This window comes from Miniopterus natalensis, chromosome 4 (genome assembly GCF_054644295.1).
Source record: "Miniopterus natalensis isolate mMinNat1 chromosome 4, mMinNat1.hap1, whole genome shotgun sequence".
Taxonomy (NCBI): Eukaryota; Metazoa; Chordata; class Mammalia; order Chiroptera; family Miniopteridae; genus Miniopterus; species Miniopterus natalensis.
The window spans coordinates 17,513,278-17,538,069 of NC_142084.1; the positions used below are offsets into that span (position 1 = coordinate 17,513,278).

At 48.5% G+C, this 24,792-nt stretch overlaps 1 protein-coding gene across 3 annotated transcripts in view; it reads left to right on the top strand.

The window, feature by feature from the left end:
• SIL1 (SIL1 nucleotide exchange factor) overlaps positions 1 to 22,234 on the top strand; it is a 252,983-nt gene extending 230,749 nt beyond the window's left edge. For 2 of the 3 annotated variants that reach the window (XM_087816342.1, XM_016203791.2), the window contains exons 8-11: positions 6,611 to 6,707; positions 7,161 to 7,325; positions 11,048 to 11,456; positions 21,592 to 22,234. In XM_087816342.1, the coding sequence (XP_087672468.1) occupies positions 6,611 to 6,707; positions 7,161 to 7,325; positions 11,048 to 11,404 (619 nt within the window). In that variant the 3' untranslated portion in view covers positions 11,405 to 11,456; positions 21,592 to 22,234. Of the gene's footprint in view, positions 1 to 6,610; positions 6,708 to 7,160; positions 7,326 to 11,047; positions 11,457 to 15,938; positions 16,588 to 21,591 lie in introns of those variants that run through there. The other variant, XM_087816343.1, reaches the window with a different exon arrangement.
• The last annotated feature ends 2,558 nt before the right edge of the window (positions 22,235 to 24,792 follow it).

Below are 24,792 nucleotides of genomic sequence, written 5' to 3' on the forward strand. Positions count from 1 at the left end.
GCTGTGTTTGAGAGCTGCCAGATGTCTGTCAGGAAGTTTTTGGTTCCCTTCCTTCTGAGGCCCCCTTATCGCTCCTGAGGTGGGCAGATTATCAGAGAGAGAGAGAGAGAGAGAGAGAGAGAGTGAGTGTGTGTGTGTAGAGCCTCCAGATACTCTTGGGAGAACTGTCATTGTGGTGAATTGTGGGCATCCACATTTGCTCACGTGACTGGCTTCTAGTTGGGAACTGTATATGAACAGGCCTAGTGACACTCCTGCCCTTCCCCAGCATCAGATGGAACTTCCGAGGAGCTCAGCATGGTTCCCTCCAATTGTAAGTGATATAAGGCTTGTTATAGGCTGGATGTTTGGGTTTCTCCTGGAGGCTTCACTTTCATGTGGAAGAGTTGTATGTGGCTCTTTCTCTTTTTGTGTATGAACCTATTCTGTTTTTATTCAGGTTGGTAACTGTTCCCTACTTGATTGATTAATTGATTAACCCCATTAATCCCTAGATGGCAAGCTACTTATAGATCCCTAATGGATTTACCTATTTCAGGATTACACATCCTGCAAGTCCATGTGTTTCACAGATGATCAAGGCCTTACACTAGGGCACAGACAAGGTGAGGCCACCAGAGAAAGAATCTTTTTCTCTGGGGGAGAAGGTGAGCATGTACAACTTCATCAGACAGAATCGCAAGTGACTAAGCCTGACTACATATCCCCTGAGATATGCCCCCTTTCTCCACTGCACAGCATCTTCTCCAGGAGCATTTAATACCAGTCACAGTTTTTTCCTCTGTTATTAAGTGATCGAAAAGGAATAACTTTGTTCTACTTAGAAATATTGACGACCCATGAAAGAGTATATACCCCAATGTGTCCTCAGTGTCCATGGCTTGGACTGGGACTCTGGATGACACATGCTTCAGGGTTTCCTCAGTGTTTCCTCAGGCCCCATCTAACCTATCAACCTGATCCTTATTTGCCACCTCAGAGCTCTGCCTTTTCCATTTTTTCTCCTTTTCATCAGGCCTTATTGTTCCAATTCACCCCAGCAGGATTTCTGGGTTTTCTGTCTCTGTGCGCACACCCCTGGTGCCGGCAGCACCTGCTTTGTGGCCATGCGACCTGCGCAGTTGCACAGGACCCCACACTGAAAAGGGCCCGGCTTGCCATCTTGAAATTTCTTATGGTGTTTAAACAAGGGCCCCACATTTCCACTTTGTACTGGGCCTGAAACTCATGAAGCCAGTCCTGAGAGCCAGGGATGGAGAAGGATAGCTCCTGGATCTGAAGTGGGCAGCATTTTCATGGGCCCCTAGCTAGGCTTGGCTGCACACCCTGAGATCTGCTCCTCCACCTCCACATTCCCCAACACTTGCTCAGCTTTGGTTAGCTAAAATATGACCTCTGACCCATGGCAGATTCCCCACATCGGTCACCCTGTGACCCAAATGGTTTGGTTTCTGCAAATGCAGTCTCTTCCATTTCTGCAATCTGCTCCCCTCCCCCAAGATTTACAGAGTAGCAGCTGCTGCTGTCCCTCTGCACACAAGCAGCTGACTCGCCTGCTGATTGTGAACATCCCAGTAATCCAAGTGCTAATGGTATTTATTCAGTAGAGCCTGCTTAGCCCTGAACAAGGTTTATTCTCATTTATCTCGTTGGAGACAAGCTACGTCCTTAATATCCTTCTGTTGACTTTGAGCACGCTGGCTCCACTGATGTCACTAAGAGGCTTGCCAGGCCCCTGCCCTTTTAACTCTCTCAAATCCCCAACTGTCAGGACACCCATCTTCCAGCTGGCAAGACCCACCAACCCTCATCCCAGGCAAGGGGTGTAGCTCTGGTCCGGATTCTGTAGGCTAGGAGGGGTTTGAGGCCAGCTATATGTGCCTGAGGCATCTGGGCTGAATAAAGCTGCATTCTCAAGGTAATGGTCTGGTCTCTTTGGTTAGCAAACCCACTATAATCATAATCATTCAGTCACAAAGCATTGGCTGGCATTTTGGCATTATTAGTTATTCTTTCTTTAGCACAGGGTAGTTTTAGTTCTGCCTCACAGGTGACACTGAAGTGAAAGGACTTACCCGAGGTCATCAGCCATTGTTCACAGGATTCTAACAGGATTCTCCAGGCCCTTGCCCCTTACTCTGAGCTATTTGGGGCATTTCCTCCCCAAAAGTACACAGCAGTGAGCATTCAGAGCCCAAGGCAGAGCTGCCTGGGGAGAGAGGGGCTCTGAGAGTATGTTGGTGTCCAACTCTCTGGGCCGCATTGCTCAAGAAACAACTGACTCTGCTGTCCCTGCCTAGATGGACTGAGCGCCATCATCGTGAGTGCAAGGCTTGTCTTTCCCAGCCTCCCTCTGCTGTGTTTCCTCAGCTCCTGGGAAGGACTAAAAGGTGGTTTTCAGAGGGTATTATGTGGAACCCCTGAAGTGTTCACTGAGCCACTCAAACCCTGAAGCCTGGGGATAGGGCCCAGATTTATGTGGGGGCCTTTATTTAAGTTGGTAAGAAAAGGCAGGCAGGACATGGGCCCAGTGCTGCTGAGCCCATTTGGCCACAGGTGCACATTTGGCCCATGGTCCTGCTTTAGTTGCCCAGGTCGTTCAGAACTGCTGCAGGTGAACAAGTAGAATTATTGCCTCATGAAAGTGATTGCAGCAAGTGACAAAAGGCATCGGGCTTTCTCTTTTTCTCTCTGGTTTTCCTCTCCTGTGCATTAAGCTCTATTCTCTCATATTCTAAAGGGGCTTTCCCCATTGGGTTGGGGTGGGCCTGGCTGCTGCTGGCACAGCTGTAGGTGTTCTTGGCTTACAGCCACCTACCTTGTGGAGAAGAGAACTTTCTCTGTCCTGACTCCAATGTAGAAGACTGAAGACCTCCAAATGCCATGACCCCTTCAGGCCATGGTGATGGGGGCAGTGCTGGACCAGCACCGGGCCACAGGCCCTCCCCTGTAATCTGGGGAGTTGAGACCCACCCCATCAGGACCACAAGGGAGTGGGAGAAGCATTAGTGTCTTAAAAGGAAGGGAGAAAAGTGTGTCAGTGCCAACGGTCAAGGAAGAGGGGATGCTGGGCAGATACAGGCACACCACCACCTAACCAGAGCTGACCTGACCTGGGAGTGGTGGGCTATGCCTGGCTCAGAGTGTCCCCCTAGCTCAACTCCTGTCCCTGGTGTCACTGTCCTGAAATGAGTCCCGCTCCTGGGCTCTCTCTGGTGTCTGTGTGCCCTGGAGGCACTTGTTTCCAACTTTCTGTTTTGCCCTGGGTATGGGATGAAGAAGTAAGAACAGGAGCAGGTTCCATTTGCTGGGCCGTGTCTGGGTTCTGCATCGCCCCTTCTCGGTCCCAGGCAGCAGACCTCCTGGCACTACAGCCAGCCTGGCATCCTGGTATCAGGTGAGCTGCAGCTCTCGGCTCCATTTTTCATGACTCTCCAGGGCAGCCTTCCACTGAACATATGCCTCTACACATGCTGTCCCCTGAGCGCCTGCCCTTTGTCCTTTCCACAGCTTGTATTCCTCACCTCTACTCTGGCTTCCTGCAGTTTGACCTCTCCCATGCAGCCCTCCTGGCTCTTCTAGAACCCCACAGACCTTAGGTTCAGAGGCACCTGGTCTGGCCTGAAGTTACATAGCCATTCATTTATTCATTCTCTCTGAAACCTGTAAGTAGCGTCTGGTGCTGGGGCCTCCCCTGTGTGTGAACCCTGGTGTGCTGTATTGAGTGGCAGAGAGCAAGCTGAGCTTTCCCAAGGATGTGTCCTGCATGGGGGCTTCTCAGAGTCAGACCCTCTCTACCCTACACTGAGGCTCCCATGGAAATACCAGGAAAGCCATCTCTTATTGGCTGTTGGCATCTTTTCTTCACTCCCAGTCAGCTTATTCTTTCTCTGGAGGATCCCAAGGATTTGTCTACACAGTACACCCTTCCTCCCCACCTTTGCCCCTGATAGTTGGTTTCTGTTTGTGCTTTGGTTCCCTCTAGGGGTTTGAGCATTCTCTCCCCTTCCACCAGGTGAGATCTGGGCAGGCAGAATCCAAGTCTTCTGCATGTTTTCTGTCCTTTCTCCCAACATTCACTGCCTTTTGTTGGTGATAGGGCTGCTGCTCTGGGAGGTGCCCAGGCTGATCCCAGTGTGCTTAGGCTAGGTCTCCTTGGATGCCCACTGTGTTCCTGAGCTGTGCTCTTCTCTGGTTGGCTGGATAATTGTCTCATCTCTGGGTCTTGTTCTCAGTAGATCTGTAGACAAGGACGAAGCTTCATGCTGTCTTTGGAGGGCCTTGTCTCTGCCACTCTGATCCCATGAGGATGAGGCTCATCAGTGGCGCTGTCTGAAACTGATGCAGTGTCGGGCCCTGCAGAACCCCCTTCCTTGGGAGGCAGCATTTGACATTTGTGTGGTCATCTGTCTTTTCCTAGACCCTGCCAGTTTCGGCGAGCATTCTTCAGGCTATTGATGGCAGAGACAGCCCTAATTAACTCACACTTTGATGAAGCAGCTGCCTTTCTCAAGTTAGGGGAGCAGGGGCAGGAGAGAGGCTCAGCTTGCAGTCCCCCATGCATCAGTGCCCACTTGCCTGACTGAAGAGGAGCTGTCAGCCTTCTTTCCCCAGAGACCCCACCCCATCTCCAGGCTGCTCCTTAAACATGAGTGGAGTTACAGTGGGACAGGCTGGCACCCACCCTGCTTGTCCTTTCTGGCTGAGAGGGATACAGAGGGATGAAGGCACCTCCCATTTTATTTATTTATTTATTTATTTATTTATTTATTTATTTATTTATTTATTTATTTAAATCTGGGTTTTTGTTTGTTTGTTTTACTGATTTCAGAGAGAAAAAGGGAGAGAGATGTAGAAACATCAATGATGAGAGAGAGTCATTGATCGGCTGCCTCCTGCAACTCCCTCTACTGGAGATCAAGCCTGCAACCCAGGCATGTGCCCTGACCTGGAATCAAACAGTGACCACCTGGTTCGGAGGTCAACCACTGAGCCATGCTGGTCGAGCGGCACCTCCCATTTTACAGCAGGAAAAGTGGCTCTGTGTTACTAAGTCTGCTTTGAACCTTGAAGCCGGTGCCTATTCGGAATAGAGGGGTAAGCCATCTGGGACTCACTTGGGCCCCATCACCATGCCATTCGGCCAGCATTTATGGAGTGCCTGCTGTGTGCCAGGGCCTCTCTTGTAAGCAGCAGTGTACACACACTCATTACCTGCCTCCATATTCCTCTGGTGTTTGGACCAGGAGCAGACTCCCTCCGATTTGTCTGTACACTGCCTCATTCTCCAATATGCCATAAGGACCCCCTGCCAAGGTTGGGGGTTAGGAGGAACAGGTGCTTTTGGGGTTTCCAGGGAGCTGATAACCATGCTAAGGTAAGGCAACCAGAGCGTGGTGGAGACTTGGTACCCTTTGTGGGCTGTTTGATCTCTGGCTTTTCCCACCCCCTTGTTGCTGGCCTCAGGTTTCTTATGTACTTGCTGCCTTTTTTTCTCTGAAGCCTCAGAAGTGGCCAGGGAGGTCACTTTGACCTCCCTCAAGGACCTAACAACATAGGTCTCTGTGTTTGGTACTTGCTCTTCAATTGATCACTGATTTGATCTGAGAAAGCAAGGGTCCTGCAAAAGGGTCTCCTGCTGGGGTACCCAGCCATGTCCCCTGCCTGGCACCCTTCCAGTCCCAGCATCCTTTCATCCAGGAGGGCTGTACCTGAAATTTTGTTTGAATCTCATTACTTTTCTCCAGCCCTAGAATGGGGAGAGGAGTTCCAGAGGCAGCTCTGGGTTTTGAGGGTTTCAGCAGTGCCTGTTCGTTGGTCGGCACAATTATGGTTGTGTACATGTGTTTTTTCATTCATTCATTCATTCCTTTGTTCAAGGGCCTATGACATGGTAGGCTCTGCCCTAAATGCTAAGAATGCAAGGATAGAGAAAATCGTAGTATCTCCTCAGAGAGCAGAGGGTCTGCTGGTGAGGCACTAGGTTGGTCCTGTTTTAGGATCTGCGTAGGGATTCAGAGGCTCCCTGGATTTTGTGCTTTCTTTCTGCCTTCCTCTCACAAGCATTTATTATGTGCTGTGTGTGTGTTCTACCCGGGAGAGGAGAGCAAAAGAATGGGTACCTGTCCCTAGGACCCATTAGTAATTGCCCCCCAATGTGTGATGTGCCTGGGATGCTGGAAGGAGGAGAAGCCAACACTGGCTTGGGGAACGTGGAGGAAGGCTTTCCATAGGAGGGACACTGAAGTAGCACTGTTAGCATCAGAAGGACCTTAAAGTGGTAGGTGTGATTTCCCTCCTCAGATCACCCCAGCCCACTGGCTGCTGGGGAGTGGGAGGATGGCATGGGGGCACTTGGCCCTGTTGTCTGTGCCATAGGTCATTCTACCCAGGTGGATCCACACTAATTAGTCTCCATTTCCCCGTCTAAGTTCTAGCTAGTCCAGAGTGGGGAACCTCTCCTCACCTTGTGCACCTTGTTTCTCTCCAGGGGTGGCTGGTGTGGTATCAACTCCCTAATCACCCAGATCCCTGGGTTGGGCACAGTGGTGTTGCCCCAAGTTGGTGAACAGGTGCAAAGACATGCGTTTCTGTGCTTCCTCCCCAACAGCAACCCAAAGGTCCAGGTGGAGGCCATCGAGGGGGGAGCCTTGCAGAAGCTGCTAGTCATCCTGGCTACAGAGCAGCCTCTCGCTGCGAAGAAGAAGGTGGGTTTCTGCTCCCTTCCTCCTGCCCAGCCCCCAGCACATCTGTGGAGCCTCAAAGGCATGGGTCCCTTTCCAAACTGTGCATGTTCCTTTTGGGGGCCTGAGTGGCTATCCACTGGCTGGCATAGGGGGAGAGGTCCCACTCACCCAAAGCAGCACAGCAGCATGCTGAGGCATCTGAAGGCCTGGGGGTACCTCCCATGGTGTGGTTGTGGGTCCCACACCCTGGCTGCCTGTACTGGGCCTCCATTTGTCCACTGGGTGATGTTGAACGTGTCTGGCTCTTCCAGACCTGGGCTCTGGGGTGTAGCTGTACCTGAGGACAGTGGGTAGAGCCAGGAAGAGTGGGAGCTGGACTGGGGCAGCTGACACACTTCCAGCTGCCTTTTCTAGGCCCTGGGGCAAGGCCAGATCTGTATAGCCCCTCACCCATATGGACCTGTGCCTCCCCAGGTCCTATTCGCACTGTGCTCCCTACTGCGACACTTCCCCTATGCCCAGAAACAGTTCCTGAAGCTGGGGGGCTTGCAGGTCCTGAGGAGCTTGGTACAGGAGAAGGGCACAGAGGTGCTGGCCGTGCGTGTGGTCACCCTGCTCTACGATCTGGTCACTGAGAAGGTGAGTGCCCAGCCTGCCCTGAATCCCTCTCACTTTGCTTTGTGGTTGCTTCTGACCATTTGATCCTGGCCCCCTCCCATGTCTCTCCCACCCACCCCTTCATCCTCGTCAGTAAGTGCTCTGGAGCAAACGTGCCAGCTCTGAGCTGGGCAGACAGGGATGCTGTGGGGACCCCACTTCAGGGCTCCAAACCCAGGATTTCTGAGACATCAGGGGGGAAATGGCCACTGAGCTGAAACCCGAGGGTTGGTGAGGAGGGGGGAGGAAGGAGTGCTGGCAGTGGTCAGAGCGAAGTGTGCAAGCCCAGGGATCAGTGTGATTGAAGGCCAGAAATAACCTGGATGAGCCCTTCATGTAATGAGAGGTTATTTGGCCGAAGCATAGGGTGGGATGATGAGGGGCAGGTGGGATGGAACAGCTGTGTCTAGGAGCCATCACAGCAGCCAGGAGACCAAGGAGCCAAGGGCTGGAATGATGCTGAATCTTAAGATTTTAGAAACCTGGAGTTGCCTACTCTGAGAGCTTTGGCTCTGGACAGGGGCTCAGAATGACTGCCCTGGAAGACTCTAGGGACCCCAGGTGCTTGCCACCTGGAGGAGACTTGGTGCCCTGCCCACTTCCGTCTTTATGAGACTAAAAAGTGTCTTAATTAAGGATCGAGTAAAACCAGCCAGACCTGGATTCTTAGTTCAGCTGCTGCAGAGAGTACTGGCAGGGCTTTTTCAGCTGTGGGTTACAATAGCTAGAACAGCCAGCCTGTGGATTGGTGGAGCAGGGCTGGGCAGCTGCTGTAACCTCTGCTGAGTGTTGGGGGCTCTGGGGCCCAGCCCTCCTCCCTGGCCCCTCCCTGTGTTGTGCTGAGGGTCAGGGTTGTCCATCACTGCTTCTTGTCAGCTATTGCTTTTGTGTGTGCTTCCCCTCTCTTACTCTCTCTGCCTCTCTCTCTCAACCTGATTTACTCTCCCCCCTCCCTCTTCCCCCTCTCTCTCCTTCCCCCTCTCTCTCCTTCTTCCTCTCTCTCTCCTTCTCCCTCTCCCTCTCCCTCTCTTTCTCCTTCTTCCCCCTCTCCATCACTGCCTGCCTCCTTTAAGCTGCAGAAACCTAGTTTCTCAGAACAGCAGGCAGCCATGTGGTGCTCACATCCAATTAATAAGGCCCAGGCACAGCTGACATCCTGGTAGTGGGCCAGTAAGCCTGGAGAAGGACGTGTACATTGGCTGGAGAAAATCATCTCTTTCCTCTGTGGTCTTGGGTGCCTCTTCCCTGTCTCCAGCTCTGGCGTGATAGGCACTGACATTGGCTCATCCCTGGAGAGTGACCACTGGGCAGTCTCACCAAGGCTGCCCTGAGTCAGCTGGCCTGGGAGCCTGCCTTTGAGTCCTTGGGGTGCTGTGAAGGTCAGGGAGGGACTGGTGTCTCTCAGCAAACAGTACAGACAGCCATCCTCCAGCAGCTGGAGAGCTTTAGGACAGATGTCAGCATACTCTGTGTTGGAGGCAGTCAGGGCTTCTCTGTTCCTCAGGAGTGAAGAACTAGCCAAAGGGGGAGGATGGAGGCACTCAGGGGACAGAAGGCAAGCTGTGAGCCGCCTGAAGGTGGAGGTGTGTCAGGTTGTCACTGGGGGTGCAGGTTAGGTGTAGGGAGGTTGCAGCTGAACTTCAGGATTCCTATGCAAAGTATGGACCCTCCTCTGCTGCTCTTGCAGAAATGGGGTGCCTGCCTGTGGTCGGCAGCCTACGTGCTTCGTGGAGCTGAAGGTCCACAGGGTGACCCACCCGCTGGCTCCTTCCCCAAGTGTTGCCTGGGTGTCCGCCCTGTCTGATGCTGTGCCAGGTCTGTGGTCCCTGCCCTCCTGGTGCTTTCAGGCAGACACTTATCAGAGAATCACCAGAGCATGTAGGCTATGGTGACTTGGGATCGGCGCCCCAACTACTTCTGGGGAGTCAGGGCAGGTGCTGAGATCTGAGGGGTGATTCAAGTTAACTGGGTAGTCTGGTGGGGTGAGAGTGCACCTCGAAGTGGGAGCTGCACGTGCAAAGGCCCTGGGAGAGGCAGTGTGACAGGTGCCAGAGTGAGGACACCTGTGGGGATGAGGCCAAGTGCAGGCAGGAGCAGATCCTGCAGGGCCTCAAAGTCCCAGAGAAGGGATTTCATCTTTATCATCAGAAATGCCATGTTGTGAAAGGTTTGGGGTGAGGCAGCACTGTCAGCTATCAGAAGACCAGAGGAAGCAGGTTGGAGTGGGAGGCAGCGGACTGTAGAATTGCAGTGAGGAGCAGGGTGCATGAGGCAGAGAGCTGGGAGGGCTGGGATGTGTTTTGGAGGTGGAGCTGGCAGGATTAGGGCAGGAAAGGACTACCATATCCCTCTCAGCCTTTCCTGTCCCAGGATGCCGACCCTTGCCCCTCCCCAGCTCCTTCCACCAGCTCCAGTGGGCCCCAAGGCCATCAAGTGGTCCACTGTGGCCCCTGATCTTTTCCTGGGCTTCCCTCCCTCTTGCCTTCTCTGTCCCCTGCATGCCTCATTCTCCCCTGGAGTTAGGGCAGGGACTCCTTCTTTCTTCTTGCAGGTACATTTAGTATAGCCCAAATGGGACATTTCTACCCCTCCTGACCCTCCACCTCTGCCCAGCCTTCCTCCGACACTTGAAATAAGCTGCTAACTTGTCAGGTTTCAGGTGTTTCCTTTGCCACCTCTTGCAGCCTGGCAGGATTGGTTCCCACCATATTCTGCTGATGGGGCTGGGTTTCTGCACTTTACAGACACAAGCCGAGCATGTGTATTCCTGCCCAAACTTTCTTCGACTCTCTAGACCCTCAACATAAAGGCCACCCTCCTTGGAGGGACACCCAGGGCTCTGTGTGTGTTCTGTGTCTCACTGATCAGCATTATCTGCCATTCTTCAAAATGAGGTAGGCCCATGCCTATTGTACGGCCCTCCTGTGTGTGGACCCTCCACTTCATCCTTGTCTACTCGGAGAACTCCCACTCATCCCTCAAGACTTAGGGAAATGCCATCCTCCTCTATTCCATCCCTAACTCCTCTGAGGATGTGGATCTGTAGTGGGGTAATGATGACCATGTTGCTGATCTAGCTAACACTGGAGGTGTAGACGGAGTAGTAATAATTGATATTGAAGCTTGCATGGTTGGATGTGTTCTGTGTACTCGCCACTAGCTGCATGTTCCCTATTACTCTGAATCCTCCCAACAGTCCTGAGGGATTATATCGTCTCCATGTGAGAGATGATGACATTAGGTCTTAGGGAGGCTAAGTGCCAGCCCCAGATCACTCAGTGAGCAGTGGGTGGAGCAGAAATTTGAACCCAGACTATCGAGTCTGCCTCCACAGCATACTGCTGGATTAAATTATCATGCTCTTTAGGAATTACTCAGTTAAATTTTATTCTCCTGCTGGACCCTGAGCTCCTCGAGGGCAGGGACCATATCTCCATCTTCATTTCTCCAGCCCCTGGCACATTGCACAGTTGTTTGGATTAGTGGATGGATGAACAGATAGGTGGAGGGGGGAGCATGTGTAAAGCCATGAATCCTGCTGACCTTCTCCCATGAAAGGCCTTTGAGGCCCAAGGGGATGAAGGAAGAGGATTCAAACTCGCAGGTCAGCCATGTGCTTTTACATCTGAAGGGCAGAGCTGACTGAGCTCTGTGTGTTCTCTCCTCCTCACCCCACCCCTGGCACCTGGCCACACGGATGGCAGATGTTTGCCGAGGAAGAGGCCGAGCTGACCCGGGATATGTCCCCAGAGAAGCTGCAGCAGTATCGCCAGGTGCATCTCCTGCCAAGCCTGCGAGAACAAGGCTGGTGTGAGATCACTGCCCATCTGCTGGCACTGCCTGAACATGATGCCCGTGAAAAGGTGCTGCAGACACTGGGTGCCCTCCTCGTCACCTGCTGGGACCGCTACCACCAGGACTCCCAACTCAGCAGGATGCTGGCCAATCTACAGGCTGAATACCAGGTGCTAGCTGCCCAGGAGCTCCAAGATGGCGAGGATAAGGGATACTTCTGGGAACTGCTGGGTTCTATCAACAACTTGCTAAAGGAGCTGAGATGAGGCTGCCTCCTAACCACAGACTGGACAGGAATGCTGCTAGTAAAGCTAAGAGGTACCAGCTTGGGTGGGTTCTTTGGGGGCCAGCAGGCAGGATGGAGGCTCCCTGCTGGGGTCTGGGCATCATCTGGGCAGTGCTGGATTGGCCATTAAATGGAGACATGAAGGCCATTATCTCTTTGTGTACTATGTGTCTGTGCAGACTGGGCACAGCCCTATGGTGACATATTGCATGATCAGCCCAGGGCATCTAGTAACAGACCCCTTTGGGAAGGATCTGGGTTATGGAGTTGGAAAACCCTGGCTGGGGCCTAGATTTTACCACCCAGTAGCTCTGTGACCTTGGGAAACCACTTAACTTCCCTGAGCCTGTTTCCGCATTTGTCAAAGGGTTGTGCCATTAAATGAGAGAAAACATGCATAAAGTACTACCCCAGTGCCTGGCACCTGTGCTTGTCCCTTCTGCCACCCTGTTATGAGCGGAGGTCTGGGAATTACTTCCCTGCCCACTCTACCTTGTACCCAAGTAATAGCTTCCAGGCCACTGGCCCTGGCAAAAGCCTGAGAGCATCACCACATGCAGTGATGCTGTGTCAACCCAGGCAGCTGATGGGCTGGGCTGAAGTGCTTGGTGCTGGGGCCTGGGTGGTGGAAGGATGCTGTAGGTGGCTTGCTGCACTCTGGAGGCCCTTGGGTATAGGCCTCACCCTGGAGGAGGAGTGATCTCACTAAAGCTGGTAGTGGGAGCCCAGGCTTAACTCTCTGTGCCCTTGCCCCTCTCCTGTGTCCATGCTGAGCTCGGCAGAGCCCAAGGAGGAGGCCTTGGAGGCAGATGTAGCCAAGTCTGACAAGTCCCGGCACCCACCCCAGAGAAGCTGGGAGGGAGCCTGCTGCAGGTTGCCATGGCAACCCCTGCTCTGGGCCTTCCTGATTTGGATTCTGGTGAGTTTGTTTATCAGCCTTTCCCAATGCACCAGAGGTTCACTCCTGCTGCTCAGGCAGCCCCTCCTGAGCTACATGTAGAAATCTCATCCTGGCCTTGCATATAGAAATCTCAACTTCACTATGCTGAGAGGAAACTGAGTGGCTTACTTCCCTGCAGTCCCTTTGCTTAGCCTCAGACCCTCTCCTGCTCACCACATGCCACAGCACACAGGAGCTTGGAAGAGAGCTGTTGCCTGCACAGAGCCCTCCTAGGTGGGCAGGAGGAAGCAGGAGCCTATTTCACCAGCGTAGGAAGCCTCGGGGTTTTGGCAGAGTGAGGATCAGACCCAAGTCTCTCAAGTGTTGGATACTACCTCACTGCCTTTAGAATCTCTCAATAGCTTTCAAAGTACATTTTATAGATGAGAAAATCATGGCTCAGAGAGGCTAAATGATCTGCCTAAGGTTACACAGCTTGTGAGTGGCAGAGCTGGGATTTGCCAGGCTGATCATGCTGTGGAAGGCTTGAATGTACAGCTCAGAAGGCAGTAGTGTTTAATTTGACAGGCAGTAATGGGAGGGCCAGGAGAAGTGGTAGAGTAGCTGTTCTGTGGCAGAGCAGGGCAGGCTTCAGAAAGGAGGTGCTGGGGCCTGGCTAAGGCCAAAGTCAAGAGTTACTTTAAAGATGGGATCAGCAGACTGCAGGTGGATTTGAGAAAGGAGGAGGGAGAGACATGGGGAGATGGGGGAGCTTGGGTTTGAGACCGATTCTGGTCTGAGCCTCATCCTGGCAGAGGTGAGCATGGAGGCCACAGGAGCAACTGCTGGCAGGAATGTGGGCAGCTATGGAAGGAGACCTGTGAGATCCTGGGGTACTATCAGGCTGGGGTTGGGGATCCCTAGCCCTTGAGGCCTCTGTAACTACCAGGGTCTGATCCAGGATATGGGAAGGGGTCCCTTTGGAAGGAGTTACACTAGTAGAGGCCTAACTTAGGACCTCTTCTACCCTCTGGGATGGTATAGAAAGGGAACTTTGGGCCAAGAGCTCTTAGGTGGGGGGTGGTCCCTGGGGATGAGGAAAGAGCATCTGGGGTCTGTGGTGAGGGAAGCCAGATCAGTGCCGGGCTGCTGAGCCAATAGGCTGGGCAGTGGGACTGCTGCTACCCTCCTCCTCACTTTACATACAGACAAGGCGTCAGGGATGGTGAAGTTTGATCTGCCAGGTGTTCTCATCATCGGGTTTGTGCTGGGCCTCTGCCTGCCTGGTCCTGGGCCACGTAAGCAGACCCACCTGGGAGACAGGTAGCAGTGTGACCCAGGGCTTGGGCTCAGGCTCCTTGGGTGTGGGTTCTGGTGCCACTGGTTCATCATTGATTGCTGTATGCAGGTCTAGAAGGAACCCTTCTTTGCCTCCCCTTGAGTGCCATACTGGAAGCTGTGGCCAAGGAATGTGACCTGGGTTTGAAGTTAGAAAGGAAATGGTAATGGGAGAGTCATAGCCACTAGTACTTGGGTTAATGTGATTTCTTCCAACGAGGGCCTTCAGGCTGCTTTCCTCTTCTCCCACCCCTCTCATGTTGTGGGGCCATAGGGCTCTTGGCCTCATGGCAAGGACTCGCTGAGAGCTATGACTTGCTGACACCTCCTAGGCTCTGGCTGATTGTTGGTTCCCTGCTCCAGGACTGAGCTGAAACAGGCCCTCTGTGTGGGAGGATGACAGGAATGGGGAGTGGGATGGTAGCCCTAGGTCCCCCATACTATCACTCAGCAGGTTTGGTTTTTAATATTTCTTTTGTTCATTCATTCTTTCATTCAACTTGTATTTATTGAACACTTACTCAGTGTTAGGCCCCAGGGTTCTGAGATTAGTAAGTCACAGGCCTTGCTGTCAGGCAGCTCACAGTCTGGTTAGGGAGGCAGTCACAGGGTGACGTGGACGTGATGGGGCGGGGGAGCCTTGGTCAGTTGGAGCTGAGGAGGTCAGGGAAGCCCTCCCAGAACTGGTAGTAGCCAAACTGAGACCTGAAGGATGCTTGAAAAACAAGCCAGGTGAAAGGGAGAAAGGATTTCAGCCCCAGGAAGATAAAGGAAGGCCTGAGGTGAGAGAGAGTGGTCCATTTGAGGGACCCACAAGTTCAGTGTAGCTGGAAGAAGTGATGGGGGTAAGGGGCCATCAAGGTGGAGCCACAGGGGCCAAGGGGACCACGTTCTCCAGTGCCTTGTCAGCCTTGCCAAGGAGCATGCCCTGATCCTGGCAGAGCTGGGAGCCAATGAGAAGAGTTTGGGTTTTTTCCTAGCTGCTGTTCACTCATTCATAAATTCATTCACAAAACAAATTTGATTTAGGACTTACTGGGACCCAGGCACTGTTCCAGGGCTTGAAGTGGTAGGTACCGGGGAGGGGCAGACCACAACAAATAAGTACATAATATGATGGTAGGAAGTGAATGCTAAAAGCTATGAGGAAAAATAAGAGACAAGAAGGGGTAGAGGATGTTAGGGAAGGCCTCCCTGAGGAGACATAGTGGGAACAGAAGGAAGTATGGCCATGAGTCCGGATTGGAGGAAGTGCTTTGTAGAATGGCAGGTGCAAAAGTCCTCAGGCAGGAACATGGCAGGGGGGTTGGAAGAAAAGCAAGAGTCAGTGGCAAGGAGAAGAGTAAGTGACAAGGGGAGGTCAGATCTCAGCAGCTATAGTAAGGATGGGAGTTTTTTCTTTGCGATGGGAGCCATGGAGAGTTGTGAGCAGAGGAGAGACTCGATGTGACTGACATTTTAACAGGATCACTGTTGTTGCTGTGGTGATAAGAGATGACAAAGGGGCAAGGACAGAAGCAGGAACCCTGTGCAGGCTACTGCAGAATCATGGTGAGAGTGATGAGGTTTGATCCAGGGCTATGGAGCTAGAGAAGGCAGTGTGACGTGCTCGGACACCTGATGTATTTTAAAGATGGAGCTGAGAGGATGTGCTGATCTGCTGCATGTGGCACGTGAGGAAAGAAGGGTCACAGATGAAGCCTCACTTGGGGGCCTGAGCAAATGGGCGCCTGGAGGTAATGTTTCCAGAAGTGGGAAGAGAGAAGGGTAGAGGAGAAAAGATTGAGACATTATAGTAGACGTTGTTTTAGATGTAGTTTTATTGAGATGTCAATTGGACATTCAAGTGGAGATGTTGAACAGGCAGCTAGAGAAAGAGTGGGGAGCCTAGGGAAGAAGAGGTCACATGTGAAGACAAATGTGGAAGTAGTCTGTGCTGGAGCCAGCTCATAGCAGCCTGTAAGCCATGTGGGTTTCAGAAACATTGCAAGCTAGTTGTTAAACACTGCCATTATTGAAAACCAGCCTGGCCAATGTGGGTTAGTTGGTCGCCAGTTCAATTCCTGGGCAGGGCACATACCCAGGTTGCATGTTCGGTACCTGGATGGGTGCGTACATGAGGCAGCCAATCTCTGTTTGTTTCTCACATCAAAGTTTCTCCTCTCTCTCCTTCTCCCTTCCTCTCTCTCTAAAATTAATAAAGACACATTTTAAAACAATAATTAATTAAAAAATTAAAAAATTAAAATCATCATACTCAATGGTCAAAAACTAAAACCATTTCCATTAAAAACAGGAACAAGACAGGGATGTCCACTTTCACCACTCTTATTCAATATAGTACTGGAAGTCCTCACCATAGCCATCAGACAGGAAGAAAACATCAAAGGTATCCAAACTGGAAAGGAGGAAGTAAAACTGTCATTATTTGCAGATGATATGATATTGTACATAGAAAACCCTAAAGACTCCATCAAAGTACTACGAGATTTGATAAACGAATTTGGCAAGGTAGCTGGATACAAAATCATCCGGAAATCAATGGCATTCTTATACACCAACAATGAACTTTCAGAGAGAGAAACTAAAAAAGCAATACCATTTACCATTGCAACTAAAAAAATAAGATACCTAAGAATAAACTTAACCAAGGATGTAAAAGACCTGTACTTGGAAAACTACGTGACACTGAAAAAAGAAATAGAGGAAGATTTAAACAAGTGGAAGAAGATACCATGCTCGTGGATTGGAAGAATTAATATCATTAAAATGTCCATACTACCCAAAGCAATCTATAAATTCAGTGCAATTACTATTAAAATACCAACAGCCTATTTCACAGACCTTAGAACAAACATTTCGAAAATTTATATGGAACCAAAAAAGACCCCGAATAGCTGCAGCCATCTTGAGAAAAAAGAACAGAGTGGGAGGGATCACATTACCGGATTTCAAATTGTACTACAAAGCCATTGTAATCAAAGCAGCCTGGTACTGGTACAACAACAGGCATATAGATCAATGGAACAGAACAGAGTCCCCAGAAATAGACCCAACCCATTATGGTCAGTTAATATTTGACAAAGGAGGCAAGAGTATCCAATGGAGTAAAGACAGTCTCTTCAATAAGTGGTGCTGGGAAAATTGGACAGATAAATGCATAAAAATGAAACTAGACCACCAACTTTCACCATACACAAAAATAAACTCAAAATGGATAAAAGACTTAAATGTAAGTCACGAAACCATAAAAATCCTGGAAGAAAACATAGGCAGTAAAGTCACAGACATCCCACGTAGTGGAATTTTCACTGATACATCTCCTAGGGCAAGAGAAACAAAAGAAAAAATAAACATATAGGACTACATCAAACTAAAAAGCTTCTGCACAGCAAAAGAAAACAGCCTCAAAATACAAAGGAACCCCATGGTCTGGGAAAACATATCTGCCAAGGATGAATCTGATAAGGGGCTAATCTCCAAAGTGTACAAAGAACTCATATTACTCAGCAAGAGGAAGACAAACAACCCAGTTAAGAAATGGGCAAAGGACCTGAACAGACACTTCTCCAAAGAGGACATACGGATGGCCAAGAGACACATGAGAAAATGCTCAGCGTCGCTGATCATCAGAGAGATGCAAATTAAAACCACAATGAGGTATCACTTCACACCTGCCAGAATGGCACCATCAGTAAATCAGCAAAGGACAGGTGCTGGCGAGGGTGTGGAGAAAGGGGAACCCTGGTACGCTGCTGGTGGGAATGCAGACTGGGGCAGCCACTATGGAAAACAGTATGGAGGTTCCTCAAAAAATTAGAAATGGAGCTGCCTTTTGACCCAGTGATTCCACTCCTAGGAATGTATCCTAAGAATCCTGAAACATTCATCAGAAAGGATACATGTACCCCTGTGTTCATAGCAGCACAGTTTACAGTAGCTAAGATCTGGAAACAGCCCAAGTGCCCATCAGTAGATGAGTGGATAAAAAAGCTGTGGGACATTTACACCATGGAATACTACGCAGCTGTAAAGAAGAATCTCGTACCCTTTGGGACAGTATGGATGGACCTGGAGAAAATTATGCTAAGTGAAATAAGCCAGGCAGTGAAAGACAAACATCACATGATCTCACTTATACGTGAAAGCTAAAGAACTTAATAAACTGATGAACAGAATAGATTGAATGACGTGGAAGCATAGATGAGACTGACGAATGTCAGAGGGAGGGAGGAGGGCGGGTGGGTGGAGGGGGAGAGAGTAACCAAAAAATGTATATGCATATATACACAACCCAAGGACACAGACAGTGGTGGGGAGAGGGACTGGGGAGGGGGATGGGATGGGGTGGAACCGGTCATTGAGGAGAAAAAGGGACATCTGTAATATTTTAACCAAAAATAAAATTTAAAAATTAAAAAAAATAAATAAAAATCAGCCTTAGCTGGTTGTTCAGTGGTTAGAGCATCGGCCCAAGGACTGAAGGGTCGGTCCCACGTTTGATTCCAGTCGAGGGCACATACCATGGTTGCTGGCTTAATCCCTGGTCCATGTCGGGGCACATGTGGGAGGCAACCAGTCGATATATTTCTCTCACATTGATATTTCTCTCTCCACCTTCCACTCTCTCTGATAAAGCAATGGAAAAAATATCCTCAGGTGAGGATAAAAAATAATAATAAAATTATGTAAACTTATAATTAATATGTTTAAAAAGCAAAGGTAATTTTTAAAAATTAGTAAGAAGAGCAGGTTAAACCCAAGGGAAACATAAGAAAAAATAATACAGATAAGAACATAAACCAATAAAATTGAAGGCAGAAGAATAGCTAGAGGAAATCAGTGAAATGGAAATATGGTTCTTTGAAAAAAAGACACAAATTACCAATATCAGGAATTAAAGAGGGGATATCACTATGTCCTACAAGCATTAAAAGGATAAAGTGAACACTATAACACTAGGTCCATAAATTTGACAACTTAAAAGAAATGATGGCCCAATTTCTTGAAAAACACTCTTTCACTACATTAGTTTTTTATTGCAGCATGAGATTAGTGCCTTAAAACAACCCACATTATCTTACAGTTTTATAGGTCAGAAATCTGGCAGTTTCACAATGTGAAAATCAAAGCCACCAACAGGACTGCATTCCTTCCTGTCGGCTCTGACAGGATCCATTTCTTTGCCTTTTCCAGCTCCTAGAAGCTGCCTGCATTCGTTGGCTTGTAGACCCTTCCTCCTCCTCCAAAGTTAGCAAAAGCAAGTTCAGTTCTCATATGACATCCTTCTGACTGACTCTTCTGCCTACCTTTTCCACTTTAAGGCCCCTTGTGATAACATTGGGCCCACCTGGAAAATCCAGAATAATCTCTTTATTTTAAAATCAGCTGATATGCAACTTTAATTCCATCTGCAACCTTAATTCCCCTTTTCCATATAGCAAACATATTCACAGGTTCCAGGGAGTAGGATGTGGACATCTTTGGGGAGCCACTATTCTGCCTCCCACAAACACAAGCTACCAAAGCTCACTCAAGAATAAATAGGTATCCTGTGTAGTCCTATTATCTACTGAAGAAATTGAATTCATGGTTTAAAACCTCACAAAGAGAATGCCAAACCCAGAAGGTTTCATTGGCAAATTCTCCCAAATAATACCAATTCTATACAGTCTCTTTCTGAAAATAGAAGAAAATACTTCCAAATCCATTTCATGAGGCCAGCATTACTCTGATACCGATACTAGACAAAGATATTAAAAGAAAAAACTCTACAGAGTAATACCCCTCATAAACAATGAGGACAGGAGGTATTGGGGAGGGGAGATCTGGAGGCTGTAGTAAGGACTTCAGATTTCTCTAAGGTTCCTACTGAAATCCTTGATGCAGGACTCAACAGAATCCTAGCAAATCGAGTGTGGGCAAAAGTAGGTTTACAGTTTGTATGGAAAGAGACAAGTTATGATTATTATAGTAGCTTTATTAACTCAAAAGAATGTCACAGTGCAACTGGAAACCTATTTTTGTCCACCTTTGTGTATAAAAGGATGCTACAGCATCACCAAATGGGGTTTATCCTGGGAATGCAAGGATAGTTCAACTCAATTCCCATATTAACAGACAAAAGAAAAAGCCATACAATCATCTCAGTAGATGCAGGAAAAAAAAAACACCTGACAAAATTCAGTATCTACTTATAATGAAAACTCCCAGCAAATTAGGAATAGAAGGGAACCTGATGAAGGGAAACCACGTAAAAACCTATAAACAAACATCAAACTTAATGGTCAAAGACTGCTTTCTCCCTAAGACTGGGAACAAGGCAAGAATGCCCACTCACTTCTCCTTTTCAGTATTGGACTGGAAGTCCTGGGCAGTGCAGTAAGGCAAGAAAATGAAATAAAAGGCATACATATTGAAAAAGAAGAAATAAAACTGTCTCTATTCACTGATAACATGATTGTCAATGTAGAAAATCCCGTGAAATGTACAAAAAATTTCCAACTTACTGTTAATAAACAATGAGTTTATTAAGGTCACAAAATATAAGGTCAATATACAGAAATCAATTGCATTTCTATGTACTAGCAATAAAATATTGGAAATGAAATTTAAAAAACAATATCATTTATAACAGCATCAGAACAGATGAAATACCTATAAGTCTGACAGCAGAATTTTAATGCTGAAAAGTACAAAACACTGATGAAAGAAAAAAAGATCTAAATAGACACACTGAGTTCATGGGTTGGAAGTATTGTTAAGATGCCATCCCTCCAGAATTGACCTATAGAGTCAATGCAATCCCAGCAGGAACTTTTTGGATACCCAGAGTCTGATTTGAAAACTTATATGGAAATGCAAATGAATTGGAGTAGCTAAAACAATCTTGAAAAAAGAAAAAATTTGGAGAACTCACACTACCTGATTTTAAAACTTACTACAAAGACTATAGTAATCAAGACATTGTGTCAGTGGCCAAAGGATAGACACATAGACCAATGAATGACAATAGAAAGTTCAGAAATAGACCCCTACAAATACATTTAATTGATTTTTGATAAAGGTGTAAAGACAAAAACACTCCAGTGAAAAAAGGATCATCTTTTTAGTAAGTGGTGGTGCAGCAACTGGACAGCCATATTTTAAAAACTGAACCTTGACCTATATCTGTCATGCTATACAAAATTTAACTCAAACGTAGCCATAAACCTAAATGAAAAATTGTAAAACTTATAGAAGAAAACGAGAGAAATCTTTGTGAGCTTGAGTTAGGCAAAGAGTTCTAACAAAAACCTGACACTGTCATGCGCTGATCAGGATGCAGAACAGTGTTGCTGGCAAAGCAAAAGGATGCAGCCACTGCGGAAAACAGTTTAGTAGTTTCTTATAAAGTTCAACATACACCATTCAACAATCAGTCTCCCTCCTAAATATTTACCCAAGATGAAGGAAAATCTACGTTCAACTGCTTATGTCAACTTTATTTGTAAGAATGAAAAGAAAACCTAGAAACAATTCAAATGCAGGGGCCTTGAGGAATGGATGGACAAACTGACACATCCGTACAGCAGCCCTGCTCCGCAGCGGGAATGAATGAACCTGTGTGCATCTCAAAGGCATTTTGCTGATGGAAAGAAGGCAGGCTCAAAAGGCCCACATATTGTCTAATTCCATTTTATGACTTTCTGGAAAAGACAGAATTACCAGGGAAGGTTTTTGCCAAGACTTAGGGTAGGCGGATGGTTCCACGACATTGTGGGTAACACAAGGGAATCTTAGGGGGTTGGTGATGGGACTGTTCTGTATCTTGAATGTGGTGGTGGTTACACAACTGTATGCATTTGTCAAAACTCAAAGAGTTGTACACCAAAAAGAGTAGATTTTACTGTGTGTAAACTTAAAACTAAAATTTTTAAAGGTAATAAACTCTCCTGGTTACTTTACAGTCGACCATTATTTCTGCTCTCGAGATGACTTATGTCTGTCATATCTGGGTGGTGGAGACACTAATCAACAGTGCGCACCTGTGCTTTCCAGCCCCACCTTCAAGACGTCATCTTCGTGGCTAGAAATCTGATGGAGTATTCGTGGCTAGAAATCTGATGGAGTATTTACACCATGGACACTGGGAAATGCTACAAATCAAGGCTTAATTTATTGTTTTGTTGATTGTCTAGACTTCAAGTGATGAAGAAAATGTTTCAAAAGTGTTAATAATGCTGATTAAACTTAAAAGTGTCATCTATCGATAGCACAGAAATCTGAAGGAATTGTCTTACAGTATTTGACAGTTATTATCTGATTTAGCAAAGAAGTCATTCGCTGATGAACAAGTGAAACTCCCACAGATGTTTTTGTTGTTTCACTTTCATCTTACTCCTTGACGTTAAGTATCAACCAGCATTCTTGTCAGAACCAGACTCCTTTGTCAATTACAACTGTCAGTTGGCTATGGATGCAGGATTTCAACAAAAATCATTGAAATCCTGTGAGAATCAGTAGAGAGTATTGTGTATTTTGTTATTTGTGAATTGTGTGCTACAATCCCTTTATAGGAGTAAAATGTATATAAATGATGTGTGTGTATATGTGTGTGTGTGTGTGTATGTGTATGCACCCCCTCCCAGCTCTGCCCTGGAGAGCTGGTTATTACCCATTTATCAACATACCACCAAGGAGAAGGGCACCAAGGTCTGTCACCTGGACCACCTCAACCTTAGAGGTCAGTAGAATGAGCTTGTGTGGAGGTGAGCAGGGCTTGGTGAAGGGTAGGGACTGTGGTAATCTTGAGAAGTTGCAATGAGGGAAGGGCTGGCCACCAACTCCAGGTGCTACTTAGAGGAGGACTGGACAGAGGTGTGGGCTGGGGGCGTGGAGGAGGGAAGTAGAGACAGAGGGCCTGAACACTCATCTAAGGCCCTCTGGGTAAGGGGAGGGAGGGGAGACATGGACTCAAGGAAAGCTTTTTGTATTGTCTTTTCTTTTTAAACTATGGGATCTATCAGAACATGTTTTGTATGCTGATGAGAGATCCAGAAGGAAGAAAAACTTGTGGAGGCAGGAAACAGGAGATTGTGGGGCAAAGTCTTTGAGGAGGCTAGGGGGTGGCTTTAGCTAGGGACCTGGAGTGTTGGTGCATCCTAACAGGCATAGTCCTAAGAACCTGGGGCAGATGTGGGTGGGGGCATGAGGGAGTTTCCAGCTAGTCAGCCTTTTGAGAGGAAGGTTAGGGTGGGGGAGGGGGCACAGTCCCCTGCACTACCCTCTGGGGCTCCAGAAGGGGTGATCACAACCTGGTGGCTTTGGAGGGACTGGATCTTGAAGCTAGAAGGGGGTGTTGGCTCTTGCCAGCTGTGTGACTTTGGTGTAAAGACTCAGTAGTAGTAGTAGCACCGATACCTCACAGGTTGTAGAGATGAGATGGGGGGTTGTGGGTTAAGGCCTGACATGGGCTCTGGGAGTGTCCACCACATAGCAGCTTCTCTTCCTTCAGTGGAGAGGTCACCCTGGCCTGGGTGGAGGTTGGAAGCTGTGAGAATTAAGGCTGCAGAGATGAGGTAGGACCTTTGAAGTATCTGCCCAGGGCCCATGGGAGGTGGTGCAGGGTGGTTAGCAGGGCAGCTGCTGCCAGGAGAGGAGAGCTGGGTTCTGTAGTCCTTGGGTGCAGGTAGTGGCCAGAGCAGGTGAGAGGAGTGGCCACGCCCAGAGTGCCAGGCTGGTGAGGCACTGTTGCGGATGGAGGTGTTGTTGAGGGTCTTGTCTGCCCTGCTGGGAAGCAAGAAGCCTCAGGATGCCAAGGGAGACCATTCTCTTAGTAGGTGGCAAAGGATCACAGTGAGGTAAGTCTCCCTGGTGCTCAGCCCAGGCTGCACTGCCCTAGGCTGTTGTCTCTGAGATGGAGGGTTTCAGGATTTTTGGGTGGTGCCTCCTGTCACCTGTTTTTAGCCTCCTAGTATCTTTTGATAGATTGGTTGAAGTCAATGAATGGTTCAAATGGTTCCTCAAGCATGTACCAGACCCTTTTCTGAATGATGGGGTGAGAAAGACCAATGCTGTCTGTTCCCCAAAAGAATGCAGGTCAGGCCAGGCCAGCAATGGCAGCTGTGGACCAGTGTTTCCAGAGTGGTACTTGGATGATTTTAGATAATATATGAACATTTATCAAAATGTTATTTTGATGTATATTAGAAAAAGTGTAACTAGCATATCAAACATGATTTCACAGATACTGCTTAGAAGGAGATGCAGTTAAACACGTTAGTCTTTTTAAATATGTAATGGTATTGAGTTTGGGATGATGTTATGGGAAAGGTGCTGACCAGGACATCGTGATGGGCTCACAGGGAGAGCACAGGATCCTCGGAACCACCTCCAGGGGGCAGGGTTACAGGGCCAGACACACTGCAAGGAGGCACAGGGCTGCCAGCAGAGGCTTGACTCAGGAGGTGAAAGATTTTTTTGCTGTGAGGTAGAGAATGGATAATGGATGCTGGGGGCTGATGTAGGCCAATTTAGGAACCTTTGCAGCACTGAGATGAGGGATGGGGCCTTGGCCTCTGCTGGAGAGAAGTGGATGGGTTGAGAGGAGGTGGATTGCTGGGGTGTAGGACATCCAGCAGATCAGGCGAAGTAGCTAAGGACAGACGGGGAACTAGAGCTTAAGCCTGGAAGACAGTTTTGGAATGTGACAAACTGATGGCAAGAAAAGCCATGAGAATATTCCAAAGTGTCAGCATGGATCCTGAGAGTCGGGGGTTGGGGGGTGAGTAGAGGGAGGCCAGAGCCTTCTGGGTCCATCCCTCCTGGAGTTCCCTGAGATTTAGTCAGTGTCCTGGGCTTTGGAGAGTCAGCAGTGAACAAAGTCAAGATTCCTGCCCCTGTGAAATTTACAATAGAAACAGATGGACCTGTAAATGTAAAGCAAGTTCAATGCTATGAAGGGAGGCCATGGTAGGGATTTTTCAAAGGGGACTTGTGAAGAGACACCTGAAGATCTTAAGAAAGCACAAGCATATCTCTGGGGAATGCGTTCCAGGCAGTGAAACCACGTGCAAAGGATGAGTGACAAAGAATGGTGAAGGGAGAGGCTAGAGAGGGCCCAGAGACCAAAACCATCATTTAGGACATTGGCTTTTACTGGGAGATGG